This window comes from Ostrea edulis, chromosome 6, assembly GCF_947568905.1.
Source record: "Ostrea edulis chromosome 6, xbOstEdul1.1, whole genome shotgun sequence".
Classification (NCBI taxonomy): Eukaryota; Metazoa; Mollusca; class Bivalvia; order Ostreida; family Ostreidae; genus Ostrea; species Ostrea edulis.
Window position 1 is genome coordinate 71,093,186 of NC_079169.1, and position 25,849 is coordinate 71,119,034.

At 35.5% G+C, this 25,849-nt stretch overlaps 1 protein-coding gene across 2 annotated transcripts in view; it reads left to right on the forward strand.

Annotated features, from left to right (window-relative positions):
• The window catches only part of LOC125683631 (vesicular glutamate transporter 1-like), a 64,586-nt gene that overhangs the window by 16,738 nt on the left and 21,999 nt on the right, over positions 1-25,849 (forward strand). Inside the window, exons 1-3 of one of the 2 annotated variants that reach the window (XM_048924993.2) lie at positions 18,053-18,657; positions 21,827-22,139; positions 24,538-24,674. In XM_048924993.2, coding sequence (XP_048780950.2) covers positions 18,608-18,657; positions 21,827-22,139; positions 24,538-24,674 — 500 coding nt within the window. In that variant the 5' untranslated portion in view covers positions 18,053-18,607. Of the gene's footprint in view, positions 1-18,052; positions 18,658-21,826; positions 22,140-24,537; positions 24,675-25,849 lie in introns of those variants that run through there. The other variant, XM_048924991.2, reaches the window with a different exon arrangement.

The window sequence follows — 25,849 nt, forward strand, 5'->3', positions numbered from 1 at the left end:
TTTCTAAAATTTCCAGGAATCAATCTAACAAACCAGATAAACAACCTAGGTTAAAACAACATTCAACTTTTCCATACAATTTTGTGTAAAGTAAATGATCAGCATCTGAGAAAAATATGCAGACAAAATGTGTCTATGGATGGACGGAATAAAAGCAATACACCCCCCTAAACTTCGTTTGGGTGATAATAAATGTAATTATTTACCATATAAAAATGCATTAAAACAGAAAATATTGACCAATTCAATGCATTAAAACAGAAAATATTGACCAATGCAATGCTGATGACAAACTAATGTGCAATGTTTGCTGTACAAGGGAGCGAATCTAAAGCGAATAGTATTCAATTATTGTATCATCTTCTACTAAATTGTATCGACTGTTGCATATAGGTAAAATATTGAAAGTAAATAAAACTGTGCAGTACATAAAACAAAAATATTTGCACAAATCAAATATATATGATCTCTAAAACACATATTCCGTTTTCTATTGTGTGCATACATCTTTCACGGTAAAGCTCATGTTTATTCCATTTTAAACTGTGTATGTGATTTTCGACAACATTGATTTTGTTCATATTAATTGACTTTGTACCTTATGCTCACAGGAAATATATTTGATAGACGACTAAGCCTGATGTCAGATCACATACATCCAATTTTATTAAACAAAATCTACCATGCACACCGAACACCGAAGGCTACATATCAAAAGCCAGCAACGTAAGTTCTAAGTCTGAATTTTGAACACAATATTGCATGTCAATGGAGTACATGTGTAGGATGAAAATTTATATGGTTTTCAGCGATTACATAAGATTATACTGAATCACTGCATATACTACATCTAAAACACACGCGTGCGTGTGCTCCTGTTACTCTGAACACGAAGTTATCGGAAATGAATTACTCCACCTCCCAGAATTCCCTGAACACGCAAGAGCATTTATAGTTTAGTCAGCCCATGGGCTGACCTACGATTTTATGCAGCGTCGGGATCGAGAATGGATCAAGGTCAAGGATACCACGGGGATACATACCAGATCACGTGATGATTATGTATCCAAATGCTAAAAGTTAGTACAGTAAGCGTTTGTTAAAATAATGAAAAAAGTTACCATCAAGAACATGTAGAAACGACTGTTACCATGAATTACACGTAGAAACGACTGTTACCATGAACTACACGTAGAAACGACTGTTACCATGGACTACACGTAGAAACGACTGTTACCATGGATTACACGTAGAAACGACTGTTAACATGAACTACACATAGAAACGACTGTTACCATGGACTACACACAGAAACGACTGTTACCATGGACTACACACAGAAACGACTGTTACCATGGACTACACGTAGAAACGACTGTTACCATGGAGTACACATAGAAACGACTGTTACCATGGAGTACACATAGAAACGACTGTTACCATGAATTACACGTAGAAACGACTGTTACCATGAACTACACGTAGAAACGACTGTTACCATGGACTATACGTAGAAACGACTGTTACCATGGACTACACGTAGAACCGACTGTTACCATAGACTACGAATGGTTGGTTGTTTCCTTGTTTCTGTTATGTCCTTTCGAGAATGTTTCACTCATATTGAGACGTCACAAGTAAGTTATGTACCACATATTTAGACCTATGCTTTACGGCCGTAGCAGTGATGGTTCTTTAAACGCCTGACGTGACACGATACCTCCGTTTTTAAGGTCATATACGAAAGACTCGTGATTCACACTTCTTAAAGTCGTACGTTTGGCGAAGGAGCACTCACTACCTATGTAACGTCTGAGGTTTGACACGACCATGACACGAGTGGGGCTTGAACTCACGACCTCCCAGTTACGAAGTGAACGCTCTACCACTGAGTTACCGTGACCAGTGTACAATTATTTCATGGCTACTCGGAAAACAGTCAAAACTATTGTCCCGAGGTAGTGGCGAAAGCCCGGGATATTGTTTTCAGAGGCCGCAGGTCGAGGACAACAGTTTCCCGGGTCTTCGCCACTACCGAGGGGCAATAGTTTTGACTACTTCCCTAGTAGGCATTAAATAATTATTTATTTGTTCTATCACATAATCTGCTAATTCTCACGTGACCGGGAAACAGTTCGTCACATGATCGGGTAATAGTAGTCACGTGATGAACTGTTTCACCCCTGCTCATTTTGTATACCTTTCCCTGCTGGTTAAAGTTGGCAAACAGAAAAAAATATGTATAGATAAGGTTTTTATATACCATAAAGAACTTGTAGACACGAATGTTACCATAAAATACATGTAGACAGGAATGTTACCATAAAATACACAAAGACTGAAATGTAACCAAAAATACTTGTTGAAACGAATGTTACCATCAAATTCATCTATACATGAATGTTAACATGATTCATCTATGCATGCATATTACCATCAAATTCATCTATACGTGCATATTACCATCAAATTCATCTATACATGAATGTTAACATCTGATTCATCTATACGTGCATATTACCATCAAATTCATCTATACGTAAATGTTAACATATGATTCATCTATACGTGTATATTACCATCAAATTCATCTATACGTGCATATTACCATCAAATTCATCTATGTGTGAATATTACCATCAAATTCATCTGTACATGCATATTACCATCAAATTCATCTATACGTGCATATTACCATCAAATTCATCTATACGTGCATATTACCATCAAATTCATCTATGTGTGAATATTACCATCAAATTCATCTGTACATGCATATTACCATCAAATTCATCTATACGTGAATGTTACCATGAAGTACATGTAGATAGGAACATTACCATCAAGTACAAGTACATACGATGTTACATGTACCATCAAGCACATCTTGACACGAATGTATTCCATAAAGCAATCATTTATCCTTGAAGTTACAAAAAATCAAGACTGTTCTTAAATGTTGATTAAAATGGTATGCGACATATTATGCACGTGTCAATATCGCACGCTTTGAGTTACAAGACAGGAAAAGTGTGACTCAGACAAGGTTCGCCAAGTAAAAGCGGTTGTGCAATACATGCATGTCTCAAATCGATGAAAGGGAAATATTATACTTCATTTAAATACCTGACCTTCAATACCTAAATGAATTAAGGAGATTGATGGAAGAGGAAATAAATACACCATATAGTGTCTCGCTTTGACAATTGGCACTGTAGTGAGCATTTGAAAATTTTCAGATAGTCGACGTCAGACTTAGAAAAAAGAAAGTGGACGTTTTAAAAGTACAAATAACTGTACGTAAATGTGACTTGTCTTCCCACGAATTAAATAATTAATCTGAAAAAGTTATGCGTTGGTGTGTATAGTGTATATTGTAACATAGCAAAATTGTAATGGAGTTATTTTTTAAATAACGATTAAGTGGTATTTTTAGCGAGATACAAATTAGGTTATTTTTCCATGGATATGGTATATATATTTAGTGTGAGCTAATTTTAGCGTCTTTATAGTTCCAAGAAAGATAGCTATTGCCTCCGATATGGAATAAATATTAGAGATATTCGATTTTAGCGACCTCAACGCTGTCGCTAATAATGTCAAAAATAAATCCTCGCTAAAATTTCTACTTATACGGTTCAATATCGTTTACTAAGTACACGTAATAATATCCACACTCCATTTATAAGCAAACGCTGTTCAGTCCTTCATTTGTCAACAATCTTTATGCTGCTTCTAATATTGTTTAACGTTCCTCTTGAGATTTTTTCACTCATATGGAGACGTCACCATTGGCGGTGAAGGGTTGCAAACTTTAGGCCTATGCTCGGTACTTACGGCCTTTGAGTAGGGAGGGATCCTTATCGTGCAACGCCTGTGACACGAGGCCTCGATTTTTTAGGCCTCATCCGAAAGACCGCCCCATTTAGTCGCCTCTTACGAGAGATACCGAGGACCTATTCTAACCCGGATCCCCACGTCATCTGCTTCTAATACTTTACCATTAGTTACATGTACGCTCTATGTTGCATGTGAATAAATAGTACATCAATATCAAATCCATAAGACATAAAAGATGGCAATTTGTTTTTATGTTTCCAGATTTGCATGTTTTCGATTTGATATTGAGAATATGCCAACAGAAACATACTGTATGTTGCGTCACATAGTCAAACATCGGTTTTCCGCACACTTAACTAAATCTTCGTAAAATTGAATTGCATGATAGAAATACATGAGTTATGAGATTGATCACTGTTCGTTATCTTCACCTTTCATGTATCACTTTTAAATCTATAATATACGCCTTTACACTATAACAGCTAAGATGATGCACACGATTATTTTATTCGCAAAAAGGTAAGAAGTTTGTTCCTTTTGTGTGATGGTTCACTGAAAAATATTTAATGCAATTTAAAGTTGGTTTTTATTTTCGTTCGTATTTTTTTTTAACTTAAAAGAACAAAGAACTATTCTAAATCACCTATCGCCTTCAATGTTTCAGTAGTTGACACGTGACCAGCCTGGACAGTGGGTCGTTCTAAGTACTGCTAACTGCTTCACGCATCATTGACATGTAAACTCCAAATTCTATCACAGCATCGATACAAAGAACTATTGAATGTACAGGCAATTGTAAAGACATATCGACCTGAAGCGGTCTGGGCTGTCTGGGTCCGGATAAATGAAACACGAATGTTCATTATTTTCAAAGATATTAACGGCAAACTAACAACTCAACGTTATGATAAAAGGGATGATTTCACATTCTCCATCGTCAACTTCCCATATTTATGTAGCAATATTCCATTATCACCTACAAATGGTGTTTATATCTCTCAACTGATTCGATACACAAGAGCTTGTTCTGCGTATGATCAGGTTTTAAATCGAGGCAGGCTACTGCCAAACTAGTTGATGGTGCAGGGGTTTTTAAGGAGATATGCTACACCAGAGAAATTTGATATGGATGAAAAGTGGAAGATATATACAACAATATTTTGAAATTGAAAATTTTCAAATTTACTTTATTTAGTCAAAAAATGCAGTTTTAGTAGAAAGCAAAATGAAAAAAATTAAAATCCCTGCTGGATTCGAACCCGCGATTCGGCAGCCGGCGTACTAATCTACTGAGCTACTCAGCTAGGCGATGATTTTTTTTAAATGAATGGACAAATATTGCTGATATTTATATTTTCATCCATATTTTAAAAGGAAGTCAGCCATTATGACGATGTAGAGTACCCCCTTAACAGTCTCGCTTAAAGTCAGCATTTCGCAAATTCTATGGTCGTTATAACGAACTAGTTTGCCAATACAACCTATCGTTGTGTCAAATGCTGTCTAACGTGTTTCATACCGATTGCTAGGCCGTTCTTGGCACACTGATTTTGACTACGGATAACTCCGTTTACCTGATCAAGGTATAGGACTCATGGCAGATGTGACCGGTCGACAGGGGATGCTTACTCCTCCTAGGCACTAGCTGGTCCCACCTCTGGTATATACTGGGGTCCGTCTTTGCTCAACTTTTTATTTTTCATTCCTTTTAGGAGTAATGAGATTGATCACTGTTCATTATCTTCGCCTTTCACATAGCATAATTTTACACATTTTCCAAACTGATTAATGTTTTGACTATAATGTCTGATTTACCACACAAGCCCGGACAATACGAATCCATGGTTACCTTCCCCCTTGACTTTCTCTCTCGAATTGTTAGAGAATTCAAAAGACCATGAGGCGGTATCGTCTTTAATATCCCTAAACTCAACAGAATTTTAGAGCTGACTTTATGTAGATCTTGTACAAAGGGCGGAAGAAAATGAACACATGAACGAACAAGCAAATTATTTTCGCATAGAGGTAACTAGATATATTGTTTCAGCAAGAACTATGCTCTCCGATTAGTGCACCAACTACTGTCCGGGGTCTTCTTTATTAAACTAGAGTGAGAGGCACTTAGCAATTTTAGAAATTGAATTTCTCACATATTCATTGAATTATTTATTAAGAATGCATTCCATATACTGTACTCATTGATGTGTGATCTAAATTTTCACCAATTAAATTGATTGTGATTATTGTTTCAACGTGAAATGGAGATAAGAATGGCAGAAACGACACTCAACTACGTCTTAAAAACTCTTATTATCGATATCTTATCATGTTTATATCGGATCGAATTGACGTATGTTAATCATTGCAATTAATATTGATGATATAGTATCTCGTCTTGCCTTTCATCCCCGTCTAGACATCAATCTTTAAAGTACATTATAGATATATTGGCCATTTCGTATCAACAATGAATCTGATATGTACACTGAGGCGATTCTCGTCCATTTACGTGATTAATTCGCGGGAGTATTATGAATTCAATGCAAGGGCTTGTTTCAGGAAATTAAATTCGTGTTACGCATTGACTTATCCCGATCTACAGCAGCCACGTGTCGGCGACGTATCTTGTCTTGGTGAAACAGGCTCTTTTCATCAATATCCCGATATCGCTTGAGGCGTCTCCGTTATTCTAACTTTTCTCTGGCAGACGTGTAAACAATTTAAGTCAGTTTTTATGGAAATTGGCGATTTTATAATGTAAACTGAAGGGTTATCAGTCTTTGCTTCGTTAACGCCTCCTTCTTGTTTTATCTATTTCCTTTTTTCGAAGGGGCAATTTTACCCTTCTAACAAGCCAGAGGGATAAACATACAATGTAAGTACACATATGTGGGGTTTTAGCCCACTTAAGCCATACACTCACGAAAGTGAACCTTTCTGATGAAGATTGGTCTTTTCAAATGCCATCTGTTATTCATTCTTCTCCAGAACCACATGGCTACTTTTAACCAAACCTGGCACAAACATATACACATATTTAAATAGAGTCATGCTCCTTTCCAAGGAGGATATAATAGATACTTTATATATGTTGGGGTTCAAATATTCTCAAGTACCCCTGAATCAAAGACGACAAGTTTTACATTAAAATTTTCTTATATAAGTTTGTTCAAACCATGTCCCCGGAGATAGGATAGAGGTTTTGGAATTTCACATAAATGGTTCGAGGAAAAGTTTCTTTAAAAACACACACAGGCGTACAATGTATCAAATTTTTAATATGTAAACATATTCATTCAGTATACTCTCAAGTTTGGTCAAATTATGACCCCGGTGCCAAAAAGGGGGTTCAAAGTATTAAATGAACAGAAACATGTGCCTGGTAACATTTTATGAACCAACTTCTCAAGAATCACAAGGTGAAAGTGTTAAATTAAGAAAACGCGTCTTCTGGCACTCACTCATGCGTATTATAATATGTTATTTTATCAATCATGCAAGATATGTACTAAATAAGTATACATCTTCATGTACTGTAGATCCAAATTGTTTTAAATTATGTCCTCTGGCAGGGACGTGATAGGATTGTGAGATTGGAAACATGCATGATTTACATAGGGTTATAATTTACTTTCAAATCTTCGTTTTAAAACTTCCTGGGTAGAATTAATCTAATCAATATGAAAGTGTCCTCACATACAGTATATTCAGTCCATATCTTCCGTCCACGATACTAGTGTCAGAGCTTTGGTCCATTATAGAGTTTACAGTAAATACTCGAAATCCCTGAGTGTGTATCGCTGTACGAGTGAGATGACTCAGGTGAGTATTATAGTCCACGGGTCTCTAGTTTGTTTTCATTTGTATTCTAATTTTAAGACGGCATTTTCCTTCTTTTTTGGATTGTTTATATATCTTTTAAAGTAATCTTACAGATGTGATCTTACTGAAATCGAATTCAGCCGATTTTTCTGGGCGTGTGTGCATCCATGATGTAGCTCTGTTTTCATTGTGCGTGGAACTTTAATGTAGTTAAATTTACGTGCAGTACGATGTCTGTGAGGATCAAGCCATATACATTTTAAGATAGGGTTTAAATATAATGAGCATACTTATATCTTTTTGATGGAACATTGACTTTAAAAACAATACGTACATTGGGGCTCACGGCGGGTGTGACCGGTCAACAGGGGATGCTTACTCCTCCTAGGCACCTGATCCCACCTCTGGTGTGTCCAGGGGTCCGTGTTTGCCCAACTATCTATTTTGTATTGCTTGTAGGAGTTATGAGATTGATCACTGTTCGTTATCTTCACCTTGCATTAATGACGTGTTTGTGGTGTCTTCAGTTATTATCGTCTGGAAAATACAATGTTCCAGGCGTTGTTTTTTTCTCTCTCTCTAAACTGAAGCTATTTCAAGAAAAGTTTTGACTACAATTTCATTTTCATGTAACAGTGCCATTATATTTTGTATAGTGGCCACGGGTCTTCAGTTCCTGTTGATCTTCAGAATATCCTAACTTCAAAGCCTCATGATATTTCACCTTTTGTTCTGTTTGAGAAAAATCAGTTACCAAAATGCGATAAACGAAACCATTTTCAAACTTGCGGATCCATTCCTATTTTAGGAATGCATGTTTTGTGTTCTGTGTTCTCTCCCTATATAAAGTAAAATTAAATATAAATATAGTATGATCTGAATTTTTTTGATTGCGGCATTTTCAACGATAATCGCGCATCTTATCTGAAATTAATTTGATATATCTTTTAAAGGAGAGCGAAAAATAAATTATTATAAGAATTGACACATCCTAAAGGAGAATTGATCAAAGACATTCAGTCGCTCGGCATTATTACATGGCTGTATGAAAATATTCAGCTAAATCCTAGCTAACAAAGATGGAAAATTAATGGGGTATAATTGTTTCTATATACCTCTCATTAATATAAAAAGAAAGTCCCATAAAGCTCCTTGAAATTCAATATTTTCTTCGCAAGTAGACGATCTAATCAAGGAAACGAGGAGAGTTCTTGGTTTCTATCATGAATAGAAATAAATGTCTATTCATAGAGATTACGTATTCCATTCCCGATCGTATAATTAAAAAAAAAATCAGACAAACGATTACCATAACCCGTTGAAACATTCTCGCTATCGTATTATCCATTCCAATATCTGAAATAAAACACCCACACTAAATTAAAGCCTATAGATGTATCCATAACGGACAGAATATGATTTCTGAATTCCCGCTGCGTAATTTTACTATCAAAATACCCCCACATATGACGTTTGTGATTTTTTCAAGGTTCTATTGATTATATGTGGTAAAGTCGTATGTCATGCTAATATTTCTGTTGTGAGGATCTGATAGGGTGTCTTTTATCATCTCTTGACGGCTTTAAAAAGACAAATGATCTTCTAAACGCCACAAACTCATTATCGCTAAATACGAAAAGAGCAATAAGTGTTTTGGTGTCTGGGGTTATTAATAGTTCCTCTAAGGCCATTTGCTTTATTAAATGAATATTTGCTTATTGAGGTATTATCACCCTCCCTCTTTATTTGTTTTAGATAACAGTCAATTATAACAGTTTATACATTTATCATAAATCCTTTCGTTTTTTATACAGACAATATTTGAACATGGATCACTCGAACACCGTAGACCACTTGAACACCGATGCACTTTTTGTCAGCAAACCTTTTCCCAGTCAGAACACAATTACACCTTTATCTTTTATCACTACATCCTTTCCTCTCCTTGCACACCTTACCCCCTATACTCAATCTCCTAAACTTCCCCTCCTTGCATACTTTACCTTCTATAATCCACCAATCTTCCAGCTTTCTCTCCATTATGCACCTTATCACCTCCACCCAATCTCCTAGTTTTCCACTTCATTTCCCATTCTCTAGTCCTTCAGTTCACTTTTCACTTAACACTTATCTTACACACATCTCCACTACTAAATCCAATCTGCAACATATGATATTCCCTAATCCCATATTGCTTGATTGTTTTGATGTTTTCCGCCACACTCAACACTTTTTCAGTTATCTGGTGGCGCCAAGTTTTTGTTGGTGGAAGAGAGAACCCAGATACAATGTACCTGGGAAGAGACCACCGACTTTCCGAAAGTAAACTGGGAAACTTTCTCACTTACCAGTGCGAGCGGGATTCGAACCCGCGCCGACCAGAGGTGAGAGGCCGTGTGATTTTGAGCGCGATGCTCTAACCACTGGGCCACGGATCCTATAGCTTCACTTCATACCGGTAGCAACTAGTGGATCATAGGTTAGGACGTTTCCTTCTCGACTGCAACGTCGTGGACGCGTGGTTTGGTAGTATACGTAGATTGAATGTATCCGACAAATATTTGTAAATAAAAAAAAATTAAAAGAGTTTTCAAAGAAAGAGTTTCAATCATAAATAAAAATATCTGCCAGCCTTTGTTTTGCCGTATCATAAAGGTTTTTTTTTGGGGGGGGGGGGTAACACTCTGTGAATACCAAACATTGTTGAAACCACGAGAGCATAAACATATACTTCACCTTAAAATGGCTTAGATACCCATGAATTTTGATATGGATATACACGACACTTAATAAATCTAAAGACACTTGTTTTTGTATAATAGAAACCTTTAATATATTTCTTTCTCAAGCCAATATAAAATGGAGGTCGCTTACACGAGAAGACAATAAAGACTATAATGAGAGAGAAAACAAAATTTAATACAAGTAACATACAGGAGAGAGGGACTACAGAGGAAACAAGATACCTACAAGAGAGATAGAGATTTGTAGAATGATCATATACTTTCATGAATTGTATTGACTTTTTTTTTTAGCATTAATAAACCGGTTTTCCCAAAAGAATGCTTATGTTCTAACAGTTTTAAACCAGTATTATTTTCTAAAAAATAAAACACATTTTCAGTTGAATGCAATATAAAATATTTTAGGTTTCAGGGTACCCAAAATAAACTTTACATTTTTAAAACAAGAAAATACATTTATCCCTTTCTTGAAATCGCTAAAAATGTGGACCAGGAAGTGCAGAGTGCTAATCGATGATGTGCACGATGCCATTATGTAAACGTATATCATTCTTATAGTTCAGTGTGGGAGGCACTCAAAGACGTCATGTCATCATATTACCTGTACTGTAATGCTTCATTTTGATCTTTGTTTACCTATAACAAGTCAACTTAACTAAATAGATTATGTAATTCCTTCTTTATACCGCCGGTGATATTTACGGAAAATTACCGTTCATCTGCTCGTAGTAACGTTTTAAGATTATGTTGGTTCACTGCAGAGTAATTGAAATGTTCGATCTTAAGTAAATGCAAAAAAGAAAAGAAGATATAATGGCGATATAGCTGCCATGAGTTTATGGTTTAGCTGCATCGTCTGTGTAACAATTTATCTCCTCGGCTTCCAGAGCATGTTTTACACGGAATCTTAGGCTGTTGAGTTGCAATAAAGGGATGCCTACAGACAGGTCTCTTGGGGTTAGATGACTATTTCACCCCTACCTGGGGCTTTCGTGTTGTTGACTTTGTTAATGGTTTGTTTTCACATACTTTCACGGACCTCATCGGACGTTCATCCCAGCTTACAATAGTACGCCGCTCCCGACATATGGAACTCATAATGGAATGTGGAGATGTATTTGAAATCATTTCACGATACTACAATCATTTTTTTCTTCAAATCTTGATTAGCTACATAAATCCAACATAAAAATCTACGATGTTGAGCCTATTTATCCTGTTCACATCGGGTGTGATTGTTGGCATGCAACGTGTGATTTACAAAATTGATGGACCGCAATTAAATATGTAGAGGCAAATTAAGAAAAGATAACTTATGAGTAAACATATAATACCATGCTGGTTGTCCTCGATTTTAATGGTACCACATGGCAACTTTTGTCCGTTGTGTGAGACTGAAGTCCGCGATATCTCAGTTTGATCCTAGGATCTTGCTACAGTCACACGCAAGATAGTATGAGAGTAGTTAAAGTGAATATGTTTACTCATAAAATGAACCAATAGAATTATATTACTAGAATTAGTAATTGAAAGGTCTAATAATTAGCTATGGAAATGATAAATGAACGTAGTCAAACCCTGCATACAAGAAGCATGTAAGAGGAAAATAATTTACTCTGGGTTCTTCAAAGATGAAGATAAAATAATTATGATACGCTACATCTTAGCCATGTGTGATACGCTACATCTTAGCCATGTGTGATACACTACATCTTAGCCATATGTCGATCTAGAGCAGTGTATACCAAATATCGGTAACCCCAAACGTTGGAGCATTGAACTGTAGTGCAGAAATACATGGATGTTTGCTGATATAGCAAATTTACAGTGTATCAATTTCATTATTCATTGCATTACTCATATATAGGAAGATTTCCCAAAGTTCGAATGATTTTTATTCACTTTTCCGTTTCTATTTATCACCTGACAGTGCAAAATGCCCAAAAGACTTGCAAAGACGCAACAAGATCTGACAAATTTTCGTGTCTGCGAAAGTAGGCGACGATATTGGATTTTTTCAATTTATTGAGATATATTTCTCCACGGTACTACTCTTCATCATCTGAAGAGTTCGGGAAAGTACTTTGCGCACTTGGTAATTTAAAGAACGACTGATTATTGAATAGCATGTAAAATTAATTATTTGTAATTCTATAATATGCTAAGATAGACAGGGCCAAGTAATGTTTATGAAAATGCTTTAAAGAGACACTACAACGCATTTTCCGCATTAAAATTTTATTCAAGTGTTTTTAAAACACGTATCAATACAATTATAAAAATCATATCGATACTGTCAAATTATAACAATTTGAATGCATCAATTTGTTCTCAACTGCACTTTGAAGATCATCCGGTATTCAAAGGTTTCTTCGTGTTGACTCGGACATTTTACATCACGTGATTTAGAATGACCGCAAATACCCATTTAGGGATCCACACTTGCTTTTCAAGAATGGGATTATTCCCTGCTTCTTATAATTAATTCTTCTAACGGAAACTTTTCCATCTCCCTATTGACCAAACAATGTTTTTTAAACTAACACGCAAAATGTTCGGATAAAAATAGCACTCACTTTTAAAGCCCTGCGTGTGTGTCTTCTAGCTCTTGGTTTTTGGATCCCCACATGAATTTTATCCTTATCCGTATGAGTTGTATCTAATTCTGTTTTAACCCCTTCTCTCGCATAATCTGTCAAAATTCTGGGTCTACCCATTGTACGCTTCTCTTACTGGAGTCTCGTTGTATTTTTAGGGCCGTCAAAAAGTAATAATTCTAGGTCACCTGAGTCATCCAGGTGACCTATTGCAATTGGTCTGCATCCGTCGTCGTCTTTCGTGCGTTAACAATTGAACATTTTTAACTTCTTCTTGATAACTACCATTTCAATTCTTTTCAAATTCGGTATGAAGTATCTTTGGGATAAGAGCGATATAAATTGTAAATTTCAAGTCTCCTGCACCCCTGGGGCCTAAGGAGCGGAACAAAACTGCCAAAAATTGACCAATTTTCAAAAATGTCCTTCTCTAGAACCACACATATATAAGAAAAAGTAAATGCATTATGATGTAGATCAGGAAGGCCTTTACCAAAATTATTCATGATCCCCAGGGTAGAGGTTCTGATCCCAGGACGGGGCCAAACTTGGTATATAGTGTTTATGTGTAAAACACTTAAATAACAACTTCTTTAGTGCTATTGATACTAGATAGATATTTAGAAAGAACTGGTAGTCATTTACCAAAATTGTAAATTTGATGATCCCAGGGATAGGGTGTTGGTATCACGGTGGGGCCACATTAGTCAGTTAATAAATGTGGGAACAATAGAACATTTTTATCTTCTTCTTGATAACTACTACTCCAATTCCTTTCAAATTTGGCATGAAGCATCTTTGGGACAAGGAGGACATAAATTGTAAATTTCAGGATTCCTGGGACCTTAGGGGTAGGAGAAAAACTGCCAAAAATTGACCAATTTTCAAAAGTCTCCTCTGCATATCTTTAAGAAAAACTAAAAACATCTGCACCATTACTGAGATGCTAAGGAGTTGTAGCCCTCCCCCACCTATCTCGCAAATGGTTGTAGAGGACTAAATTATTGCAGCTATTGGTACATGTAAGTTCAACTCCAGGATGAAGTGGAAGTGCATGGGTATCCAAATAAATGTACATGTATCTAAATAATTTCTTTGTGATCTCGATGTGTTTGAGTTGGAAAGTCACTTGTATGTCAGTTTATATCGAGAATTATAAATAATGAAACATTCTAAGTTTGTTACATGTACCAACAAATTATTGGTGATTATACATGTAAATAGATACTTACATGTATTTAGCCACCCCAATGGGTTAAATGCCTGGCCCTGGATTTCACAAATTTGAAGGATACTTTCTTACTCTTTTACTCTTTATGGCGGTGTACACATTTTAATTCCCTTCCGTGGACTTTAGGTTTGCATTCCGTCCGTCTGTCGGTCAGTCCGCCGGCAAATCAGTTTCCCGCACTTTTTTTCATCATGCTCGCATATATTCATTTGATATTTGGTACATCGCTTTATCATGACAAATTACAGATGAAGCTTGAAATTTGTTTTGATCAATTGATTATTTGCTGAGTTATCGCCCTTTGACGTAGAAAATCAATACAAACACACATGTACTCAAGTTTTCCGCAATTTTTTTGTCATGCTTGCAGATTTGATAATTTAAAGATTAATAGATTTGAACTTTCTTCCGGTGCATTGGTTGTTTTCTGGGTTATGGTCCTTGAACTTAGAAAGTATGGAATTTGAATCTGTCATAATTATATGGCTTTATTTCATGGGACCAGAATATTCTTGTGCATAAACATAATTATTTACGCAGAATACTTGACTTGGTGCCGGTAGGGAACATGTATTGCTATGCAATACTTACAGAATGCTTGTTTTCTTTATACTTCAGATGGCTTTGAGTATGCCAGTTTACTATCAAAGTGAATTTCAGAAGGGTGTTTAACTCGAAAGATATTGATGAGCTAACAAAAAAGTCCGTCTGTTTGCTTCAGAAATACGTTTAATAGCAATATTAACCGTTTTCCGGCCAATGAAATTAGCGGACTTTGCCTCGACCGCTGACAGTAGTAGATCCAGTATAACATATAATTACATATCCCGAAATTAATTAGAATACATGTATATTAATTAGAATTCCTACAATGCATGTATATTCATGATAAGTTATTACATTAACTAGACTCCATATTTTATTGACCGAAACGAGCGAGTAGCGAACAAGCGCACTAACGTTATCAATACAGTCACTGAATGTGCACCATCATCTACCGGGTACAGAAGTGCTTTAATTATTCATCATCCATTTACATCTTAACTTATCCGAACTATGTGGTTTCGTGACTTCAACCGTTGGTCCCTGATCATAACGACAATGGTATTGGTTTCTATGGTGTTTTAGCATAGAGTGAAATTTTAGAATGATAGTTCATTATTTGCCATTACAATGCCCTGGTTTTACGGATGGGATTTCATGACCACTTTGTTCCCTGATGTAACAAAACACGGAATCAACAGTCTTTGAAAATCCAAAGGATTTTCCAAAGAAGATCAAGTTACAGTTTGAATAGAAACAACCAACCAAACATTATTCATGTAGATGGAGTAAAACAGTTGGAATTGAAAGTAACATTAAAAATCGATGCCTTTATTTGTATTATGAACATATGTAGATCAACTGCCTTAATGATGATAATGAATAATTTATGTTCAGACAATTTGACGCAAAAGAGTAGTAATATTGTGAATGTTACAATCATGCATTATTAACAAATCCTTATTGACATGAATTGCACAGTGTGGAACTCGGAATTTCCTCAACCACTTTCAGGTACTCGCGTACTACGAAAACATATTTTAAAGTACACATGTATAGGGTTTTGTAACGAAAATTGGATTGACGAATGAAGATGTCCACATTCTGCAGTGGTTTCCAAAGTACAGCAGTCAATCTGCTAAATTGCTGGTGTAAATCTGCCACACAGATGAACAACTACCGTGATACACAAGGGACATCTAACGGCAAGGGATTATTTGACATTATTCTACTCTTTCGATTGTAAGGTCTGATTCCCATTAATTACATTGTTTTCGATATTCTAGGTAACGTACCACACGAAATGGTTTTGGTGGGTGGTTAATTAATTTTCCCCATATTGTCAGGCATCTTCATCTCTCAGAATGTTGGTCATATCAGAAATCTTCTTGCGTCATAGTATGCCAATGGTATATTGCCCTTTCGTATGTCCAGAGTGAATGCCACGCACCACTTCAGTAATTTGATCCACGACCAGCAACCGTGTGCTATCCAAGAAAAGCCTACAAAGTCTACCAAAATCTGACTTTTCTTCGTGGCGATGGTTGATCACGAATCCTCCCTTATCACGCATTTAGTTGTATTATTTATACCTCCGTCTAATTAATTTGCCACATTGACGTTGCCTACAGACAGAGGTGAACAAAGACTTAGATATTCTCGCAAAGATTTCTTTTATTGCAATAAATTGCACTGGAAATATATTGTCTCTAGAAAATATATCCCAAATATCACCGTTTGTTGTTGTTTTTTTCCTTCAATATATCAGGGTTATGTACACGGTACATCATTTTCCCTCTCGCTCGCGAGGGGTTTATTGTTTCAAGTCCTACTCCAGAGTTGTCCACTCATGTAGATACGTCGTTATTTAGAACCACAAAATTTGACCTATTGTCTGGTCCTCAAGGTCATAGCAGCGAGGGTCCTTTATCGTGCTAACACCTTCTAATGCCGAGCGCTTGGCGAAGAAGCAAGCACTACTTATGTCAAACTTATATTGGACGAGGTGCCGAATTCGAGAATCGAAACCGGAATGTCCCAGTTGCAAAGCGAACGTCTAAACACATGGCTACAGGACCAGCTTAACGGTTTGAAAGATTCCATATAAATGTATTGAAAGTATGAATTTAATAAAGTTTATTTGATATACCTGCATTTTCAAAGAGCTTGTGAACGTACTTGACAATTTCATTAGAGGAAACATAATTTTGCCTCTCAGGGAAAAAAATGGTTTTTAATACCTCAGTAAACACAAAATTGTAATTTTTGTCAAGAAAATGAAATAAAACGCTCGGCAATGCCATTGCATCGATATAACAGAGAAAGTGATTGCTATTCATAGCACTTTCCCCCTAAATATATAACATAAGTGTTTACCTTAGCGATGGATAAAAATCCATTTATAGAGAAATAAATCGACGTCTTGTTTTCATGTACTACATTTTGTTCTCGTCCTGCACTTCTCAAACTTAATAAAAACAAATTGAAATTACGTCAGGATGATATATATTGTGCATGATATATTGGCGTCACTTTTGGCACACCTGCTACGTTGTATCACAGACAAATAAACAGAGTCAATGTTGTTTATGGATTTGTACTGATAACAGCACCCCATTTTGAATTTTTAAAAGAAGATCAATGAAAGTGAATTGATTCAGAAGAGTTTTATACGATTAGGTATTTCAGGGTATTTATATGTCTTTAGAGTTGCCCATTGTGTAAGAGAATACCAGGCTCTACGAACATTTTAATGGATCTTTTTATGACGTGCAATCAACGTGCGAACGATCAACGAATTTCCGGACACTACGTCAGGGTAAAACCTAACTGTATTTATTCCATCTCGGCAACTTCCGGTATCCACACTACCCTTTTACAAAGAAACGAAGGGCCATGTATTATTTTACGAAATCCATACATTTTGAGAGATAATTGCCTCATTATTTAAGTCTGTGAAAATAAAGAAATCACTGACATAGATGACATTTCCATTGTTCTTATTCATTGTTCACGTATCTTTCTAAATTAAGTTTAAGTCTTTAATGCATTTTCCACACGAAAACAGTAGTAATCCTATTACACAGATATCGGATTTTTCTCTTGTTAATGGTACATCATCAACACAGCGTAACTGTAACTTGCGAGTACAATTCCATCTTAAAGATGTACAAGTACATATAGCTCATATATTTAAAAGTATGAATAATAAATGATAATGGATGTAAATAGTGACTGAGTGTTTTTTGCACACCTATATTGCGCGCGCCTCCAGTTCATCACTCTACGAGAGTCTCTTTGGGATATTGGCTGTTGAATTAATTATGATGCTGCCAAACGCCATTGTAAAGATGATTCCGTCGTTTTCGCCATTCAAAAGAAAAATATATTGAGTTAGCATTAGATCGACGATCTCTGTCCGATGACTGCAGGGACCCAATAGAGCACTGCCTATATTGTGTCATATTTGGTGAATTGAGTCATTATGCGGTGGACTTAATATTCTTTCGCAAATTCAGTTATGCTTCCTGAACTTTTTCTTTTGCATCCAGAGTTAAATGAGAAAAGGAGATTGAATACGTGTTAACACTAGGAATTTTAAGTGTGGTCTTCTGGCTAAAGTTTAATCTGATTTTTCCCAATAATTGTTGCTGAGTCCTCTGGTGCAATGCCAAAGCTTCGGTGAATTTTACACTAGCAAAGCATAATGCTGGAACACGATCTTTTGCAATCAAAGTAGCGGGATCACTTTTCTTCATATGATTATTTTATATCCGTATTTGCTGGTGTGTTCAGAAATTTCGAATTAAATTTCTGTTTTTTTTGGAATAATGAATAAGTTGGACGGTCTGATAGAAGTTTTAAGACTTCGCGATATAAGGTAAGTTTAATGTGTCCTGATTCGAAATAGAAGTTGATATTAATCACAATGCTTAGAAAATTAATAGAAATTATCTGAAGCAGTTTTGAATTCATATTTCATTGAAATTCACTCAAACTATGTACATGCATCGCAGTATTACTGTATTCTCTTCATTTGAAAATATTTATGGACAGTTTGGATGGCTTCTAAATTGATTGAGGACGTATGTGACTCGCACTAATGGACCGATGAGAAAATATAAGCAGCTTATTCTCCCATGTTCAAGACAGAATGGACATATAAAGAGAAAATAATATAATTCCCAATCTATCAAACTTGCTGCAGGTATTTTCTAGCGTGACCGAATTACCTTCAGTCCCCTGACTTGTTTGCTAATTAGTTAACATAATCTGTACTAAGACGGGATATTATACATTTTCTGCGTCAACTTATCTTGATTGCGAAGAACTAGGGGAATATATCGCAGAAGCCAGCTTGCCTATTAATTGTATTTTTTCTTCATCAACATAAAAACGCTGCCCGTGTATTAAGTTTTCTGAGGGGAAAGCAGACAATTTAATAAATAGAAATGGAATATTGTCAGGCAAAGTTTGCCCTGTCATATTACGACAAAAACAAGTTACCGCAATTAGGCTGGGCTAATTAGCGATGTTGAAATACGTTGAAATTGTAAACTTCAATGTACACTTAGGACCTGCTTGGAATTACCTCGCTGAACAATGAAGTATGATGTATGGTTTGAAAGCAAATCTTAATGGCGGATAATGAACATAACAACACGGCAACACAAAGTTAATGAACACGATACAAGTTCTAAGGCAAACTACAAAGATTGCAGAACAGACCTGGGACACGATGAGACCCCCTTGAGACTAATCCAGTCGACAGCGTTACGCGTTGACATTTGCATTTTCCTTTCATGTCGGCGTCAGATTTTATGGTGTTTTTTCCCCTGAAATGTATTCACTTTACAAAAGACTCTTTGGTCTTTGCTATGAATTTTTATTTAACGTTTCGGTTGGATAATCAATTTGAACAGAACGATATACTCTCAAGTTGTGTAAATTCAGACATATGATTTGAATATTGAAAATGGAATGATGTGTAGTTCTCGTGTTGTTTACATATTGTGAATTGGTTTCGAAAAACAGATGAAAAGTAACGGGAACCATTAGGGACGTTCCCCCATTTAAAATGCGGTGTCATTGTGCTTCAGCACAATCGATCATCTTACATTAATGTACCTATTATGTCAATATCATTCCATTTTTCTCATTCATAAGAGATAATGATAATAATAAATAAATAAATTCTTTTCTTTAGACAGGATAGCACAATTGGTATAAAATGACTAGTTTACATTGTGGTCCTGTATAAAACATATTCATACAGGTAAATGAGAGAATAGAAAAAAGACAGCGTTATTTAAAAATATATACATGTTTTCCGGTTATTTAGATATTAGCCAATCAAAATTGAACGCACCTGTCTGCGCGTGGGAGAGTGATTTTGACAGTGCTACTAAGTAGTGAATCCACAAATCTATCTGCCATATAAATTTCAAAACATTTCATTGAAATCTCAAAATGGTAGAGATCAATAACCGTTGAAAGAAGTCAAAAATTACAATGCACGCGCATACAAATCTTATTTAACATCTACGGTTCACATCATTCATTAGGCATTCCTTTATAAACCCACAGCAATTTTTAAAACAAATTTTGGTCTTTAATTAGAACGTTACGGCCATTTGAGTACCAAAAATAAAATAAAAGCTGTGCAATTTGCATACAAACACGCTCGTGAGCATGACAGGGGACACCTTTGTTGATGTCATTCAACAGGCTTTTGTGTGATCCCACCTCTGGTGTGTCCAGGGGTCCGTGTTTGTCTAACTCTTTATTTTGTATTGCTTATAGGAGTTATGAGATTGATCACTGTTCCTTATCTTCAACTTTATAGGAGTTATAAGATTGATCACTGTTCGTTATCTTCACCTTTATTGGAGTTATGAGATTGATAACTGTTCGTTATCTTCACTTCTATAGGAGTTATGAGATTGATCACTGTTCCTCATCTTCACCTTTCACCATGTACCTACAGTATGAATTTCATGTTTGCATGACATATAAGAACGTTACGGTGATTTAAAAATTGTCCAATCAGAATTAAGCACATTGTATGCACGTGCTGGCTAGTAATATTGACCATAACAAATTGTAAGAAATACCAAAATTCACCCAAACATCAACTTCAGATGGTTTTAATGAGAGAGAAAAAACCCAATCAAAAATGTTATGATCCTTCGAAAAATGAAACCTTCAGAACATGATGCATGTCCATGAGCATGCTCGTTGGCATTTTTATTACGCCAATCTCTCTCTCTCTCTCTCTCTCTCTCTCTCTCTCTCTCTCTCTTTCAAATATATCACCCTGTCCTGTGAACATCATCTCAATCGCTTTATTTATAAGGGAGGTACAGACGGTTTTGTATTATCCAATAGAAATGAAGCACACGTGCATACCCGTGCAGATTGGTAATTTTGATCATGCCAATCGGTTAAAAGTCAGACTAATTATAAAGTTAACATACAAAAATGGCATGCTTGCATGTTTAGACAAAATGAAATTCGTTCTGGACATCTACAAATGAAATCTTATTTTCACCTTAATCCTTTCTGTAGTTTACTAGAACACTCACAGACAAAAAAGTAACAATAATGATAATAAGAGTAAAAACAATGTTCCTCAACTTTGTTTGGGGAATATAATTAAGCCAAACCGTTCTACCAAACCGGCAGAAAACATGATTGTTCTTTATGCTCTCCATTTTTATAAGAACATAAAATACTATTCGAAGAAACCGGTTTTCTAATGTCCCGCAGCTTTGTTATTTTTCTTGGCAATTAACAATAGAATACATATTATTGGTTGGAAATTGTCATTTACTAATGACGATTGAAGAAGTTGACAACTTATTTACAACCCCTATAATAGGGAGATCCCCGAGTATCAAAACCACAACTCAGACAAACTAAACAAGTGTTCATTCTAGATATTTCCCAATCCAGAAAAGTTCAAAATATCACATATCTCTGAGGGTTTTCGTAAGACATATTGAAGATTCAACTGGTTTATTTACAAGTATATTTTTACTACTTTTCAGAGTATTCAAGAAAGATTCTGACGAGAAATCTTTCATTAATTATGATGAGCTGGATGAAGCGTACTCGGAGGAAGAGGATAAAAAGTCCCGTTTCCTTGGATACTGCCCATCATGTTCCTGCTGCCGGTGTATCGCGCAGCGCTACCTGGTGGCGTTACTTAGCAGCATTGGATTTCTCATCTCCTTCGGGATTCGCTGTAACATGGGTGTGGCTATTGTAACCATGACAAAAAATGATACAAATGGCGAAGAAAACCACGCTCCCACTAACATCCTCATGAAAGATGGAAATGTTACCGCAGTTAATAAAACGGTAGGATACATGGGCACTCGAGCTCTTGACCGCATAAGTCCACCCTCTTCTTTAATATGTTTCCCAACAGAAATAATGATAGCGATTTTTTTTACTTGTAAATATATGATTTTTTTCTCTTTATTCCTGATATAGACTTGGGGTATATAAGGCACGGTGATCATGTTTCACGTGTTTATGCCAAGTTTACAAATGGTTCTCGACTTAGATGAACATGGACCTAGAATAATTGAATTTGTAATTAATTAAAGACCTAATTATACAGCTAAACCTTGAATGATATTGTGAATAGTCAAAAATGTTAAAATATAATCACGAGAATTATAAAATAATTTTTCAATGCCAGAATGCTGTACAGGTAATTATTAGGCCATGATTTCAAAAATTTGAAGCATTATTCCCAGTTTCTTTTTAAATCGTTATACCAAAGAAGTCATCCGAAGCGTTTAAAGTATCAATATCATGTAATTATTCAACTCATTAACAACAGCATACTTTTGAAGATATACTGGTACTTTGATAGATTCTCTGTCTTGCACCTCAGAATGTTCACAATCACCATCCAAATATGTAAAATCAAATTATCAGTGTCATTTCTCATAAATGATAAATTAGGATCGATTATATCAGGCTTTAATACGATACTTTGAAAATCGATCACTCTGAAGTAACGTTATCGATACATAACATGTCATTTTGCAATAAAATCTGATATGATGCGGGAGGATGCATCCTTTTATTCTTTGCCAAGATTAAATACTGGAGTTCCATCAAAATTTGTTTAATTGATTTTTTTATATTTTGTTTAACTTGGAACATAATCGATATCCTATCTCTTCCATTTACATTGAGGGTTGCATCAATTTGAATTCGCTTCATAATGCAGGTTGGGTTCCAATATTTTCTCGGCAGCTTTCACGCCTTTTGTTCCAACATTGACGTTTTAAGCTCAGGGAGAGAATATTAGCAATTGACCGAAATGGCATTAGTGTAATTGTCTTCGGAGCGATCTTTGCATATTTATCGAGGACAAAAATACCTATGATTTAGTGTACAATCGATACATTAGACGGTATATTTTACTCTTTTTGTAAAATGATGATTATTATATTTTGTCTTTTTCTTTCTGCTGCAATTTCATTTCCATAATGCTTAGTATATTGCACACATTATCGATATTACCCTTTAGAATTCATGAACTCTTGATTTCCTCCTTCAAGCTTGATATTTTTCATTGCCATCAGCAATTATCTCTTCGTTGTCAGGAGTTCATTAATTTGATTTCATTTCATTAAATCGTTTTACGTTGTAATCACAATAAAACTATACATGTATGCATTTCGAAGTTGAATATATATATATATATATATATATATATATATATATATATGTGTGTGTGTGTGTGTGTGTGTGTGTGTGATTTAAAGTACTAAAATTCGCATGTATACGTGTATTTGAATTCTACGACACCCCCCCCCCCTTTGTTTTTGCAAAACATTGAAAGTAAAAGACACCGACCCGTTCCACTTTAGTCTTTTATATATGAATTAAACATTTCGAGCTGACAGTAATCTTTTACCTTGTACTCATGATATATATTATTAATCAAGTGACGTTAAGATAACTCGTTTCTCACTCCTCGGAAATCTCCAGTTCATTTAGTGCATAAGAAATCTTAATAATGTTAGAATCTGTCCTAAAATCAAATTCATATTATCCATTTTATCACTACATATGTTATATTTATGGGTAAAATAACAGCATATTCTAACTAGAGAAAAACAATCGGGATCGCTCTGTCCCATTATTGACTGTAATGGCGGAACCAGGAGCCATATTAATTGAATTTGTTATTTGTAGAAAAAGCACTTAGTTCAAATATATGAGAAAATCAATAGCATTTATAAAGTCAGGCAAATAATTTTCTGGTACATATTTCCCCCCGAAGAATTAAATATTGATTGAAACGGGTAGGTAATACCATTAGACGATGATAATTATGGTTGCACTCCGCCAAACTATTTCTATCGGTGTCACTTCTGACACAAGCCAGGTCCCAAAGAATACTCAGTCTTGGCTTGCTGCAGAAATGGATCTGCACAGTAAAAGACTTTGTGTGTAAACTTTGCTGCACTGGCAGAAAAAAGAAGATTATCACAAATATTCTTTACGTTTGAAACAAAACAAAAAGCTGCTTGCAGGAATACTTCTGAAATATGTTCATACAAATCTTATCCAACAAATATTTTCAAACTGTAAACTATTCTGTGGAGTAATTTCCCTTTTAATAGTATCAATGAGTCTTTATGTCGGAGTATAGGTGTATCACGTACTACATGTCTGTTGACCTTGATTAACCTTCTATTTTTCTTGGTTAAGTTTCTTTCTGTTTTACTAGATTCATCCTTTACTACAACTGCCCCAGTTCTTATGGACCCCAGAGACTATTGGTATAGTGGACAGCTCGTTTTTCTGGGGGTATATCGTGACCCAGATACCTGGAGGATATTTAGCATCCAGAGTTCCTGCCAACCGGTGTGTATAATAGAATATATATGCATATATAGCGCAATAATATAGACAATACCAGTTTTGATTTTAAATATCGGGGTTTTATGAAATGAAAGTAGGTGCCAACCAGTGTGTATATTGGAATATATATGCATATATAGCGCAAAAATATAGGCAAGACCAGTTTTGATTTTAAATATCGGGGGTTATGAAACGAAATAAGGTGCCAACTGGTGTGTATGCATATTTAGCGCAAAAATATAGGCAAGACCAGTTTTGATTTTATATATCGGGGTTTTATGAAATGAAAGTAGTTTTTACCATTATTTCTATACAGTGGTTATACAAACGTCTAATAAGTGCATGGTTTGCAAATGCGTTCTTACATGTAGATCTTGAGATTTCATCACAAATACTGTTACATGTATAATATAGGGAGTGTATTGGTATATTACATGTTTACCACACAACTATATTTTCATTATAATTTTACATGTATCACAAATTAAGCAATGATCATTATAAATACCATATGGTACAGCACTCGTATAATAAAAATACAGAGAATCACTCCCTACATCTTACTATCATGTTGTGTTTAATCAAAACGGACCCAAAGTTTGAATCTTGAATGTTTGAAAATTAAACTCGGATTCTAGAGACCGCGCATTTTCAAAGTACATGGTTTTGCATGAATCGAAGATGGCAGAAAATGTTTTGTCATCAAGTTTTACCCAAAAATATTGGGAAACAGGTTAAATCTAATTGGAAAGAAAGCAAAATATGGAGTTGTGCATTACGGGGTTCCACTACACAAAACATAATTGTTTGTCTTCCCAAATGTTTGATTTTGTTGTACCTCAAACCAGGCACACATTTTCACAAAGATTATTTTCACAGCACAAAAGAATTGAAATTTCTGACACTCTTTCATGTTTTGTACAACTGTGGTATGAGTGAATATCATGCCAATGAGTTATTGGTGGACGATATGATTGATTTGCATGCTTGGCTTTGAAAGCATGGCGCCCTGAGAGAATAGTAAAAAAAAAAAAAATCAGTCATCATCTTTCCAGCAATTTTTCTAATTTTCTTTGTGGCTACATCTGATTAAGACATGTCTGTAATCAAAGTAGTCCTTAATTAAAATCAGACGTCCCTCCATTTTGAAATCGCTCGACCCATCTCTACAATGTCTT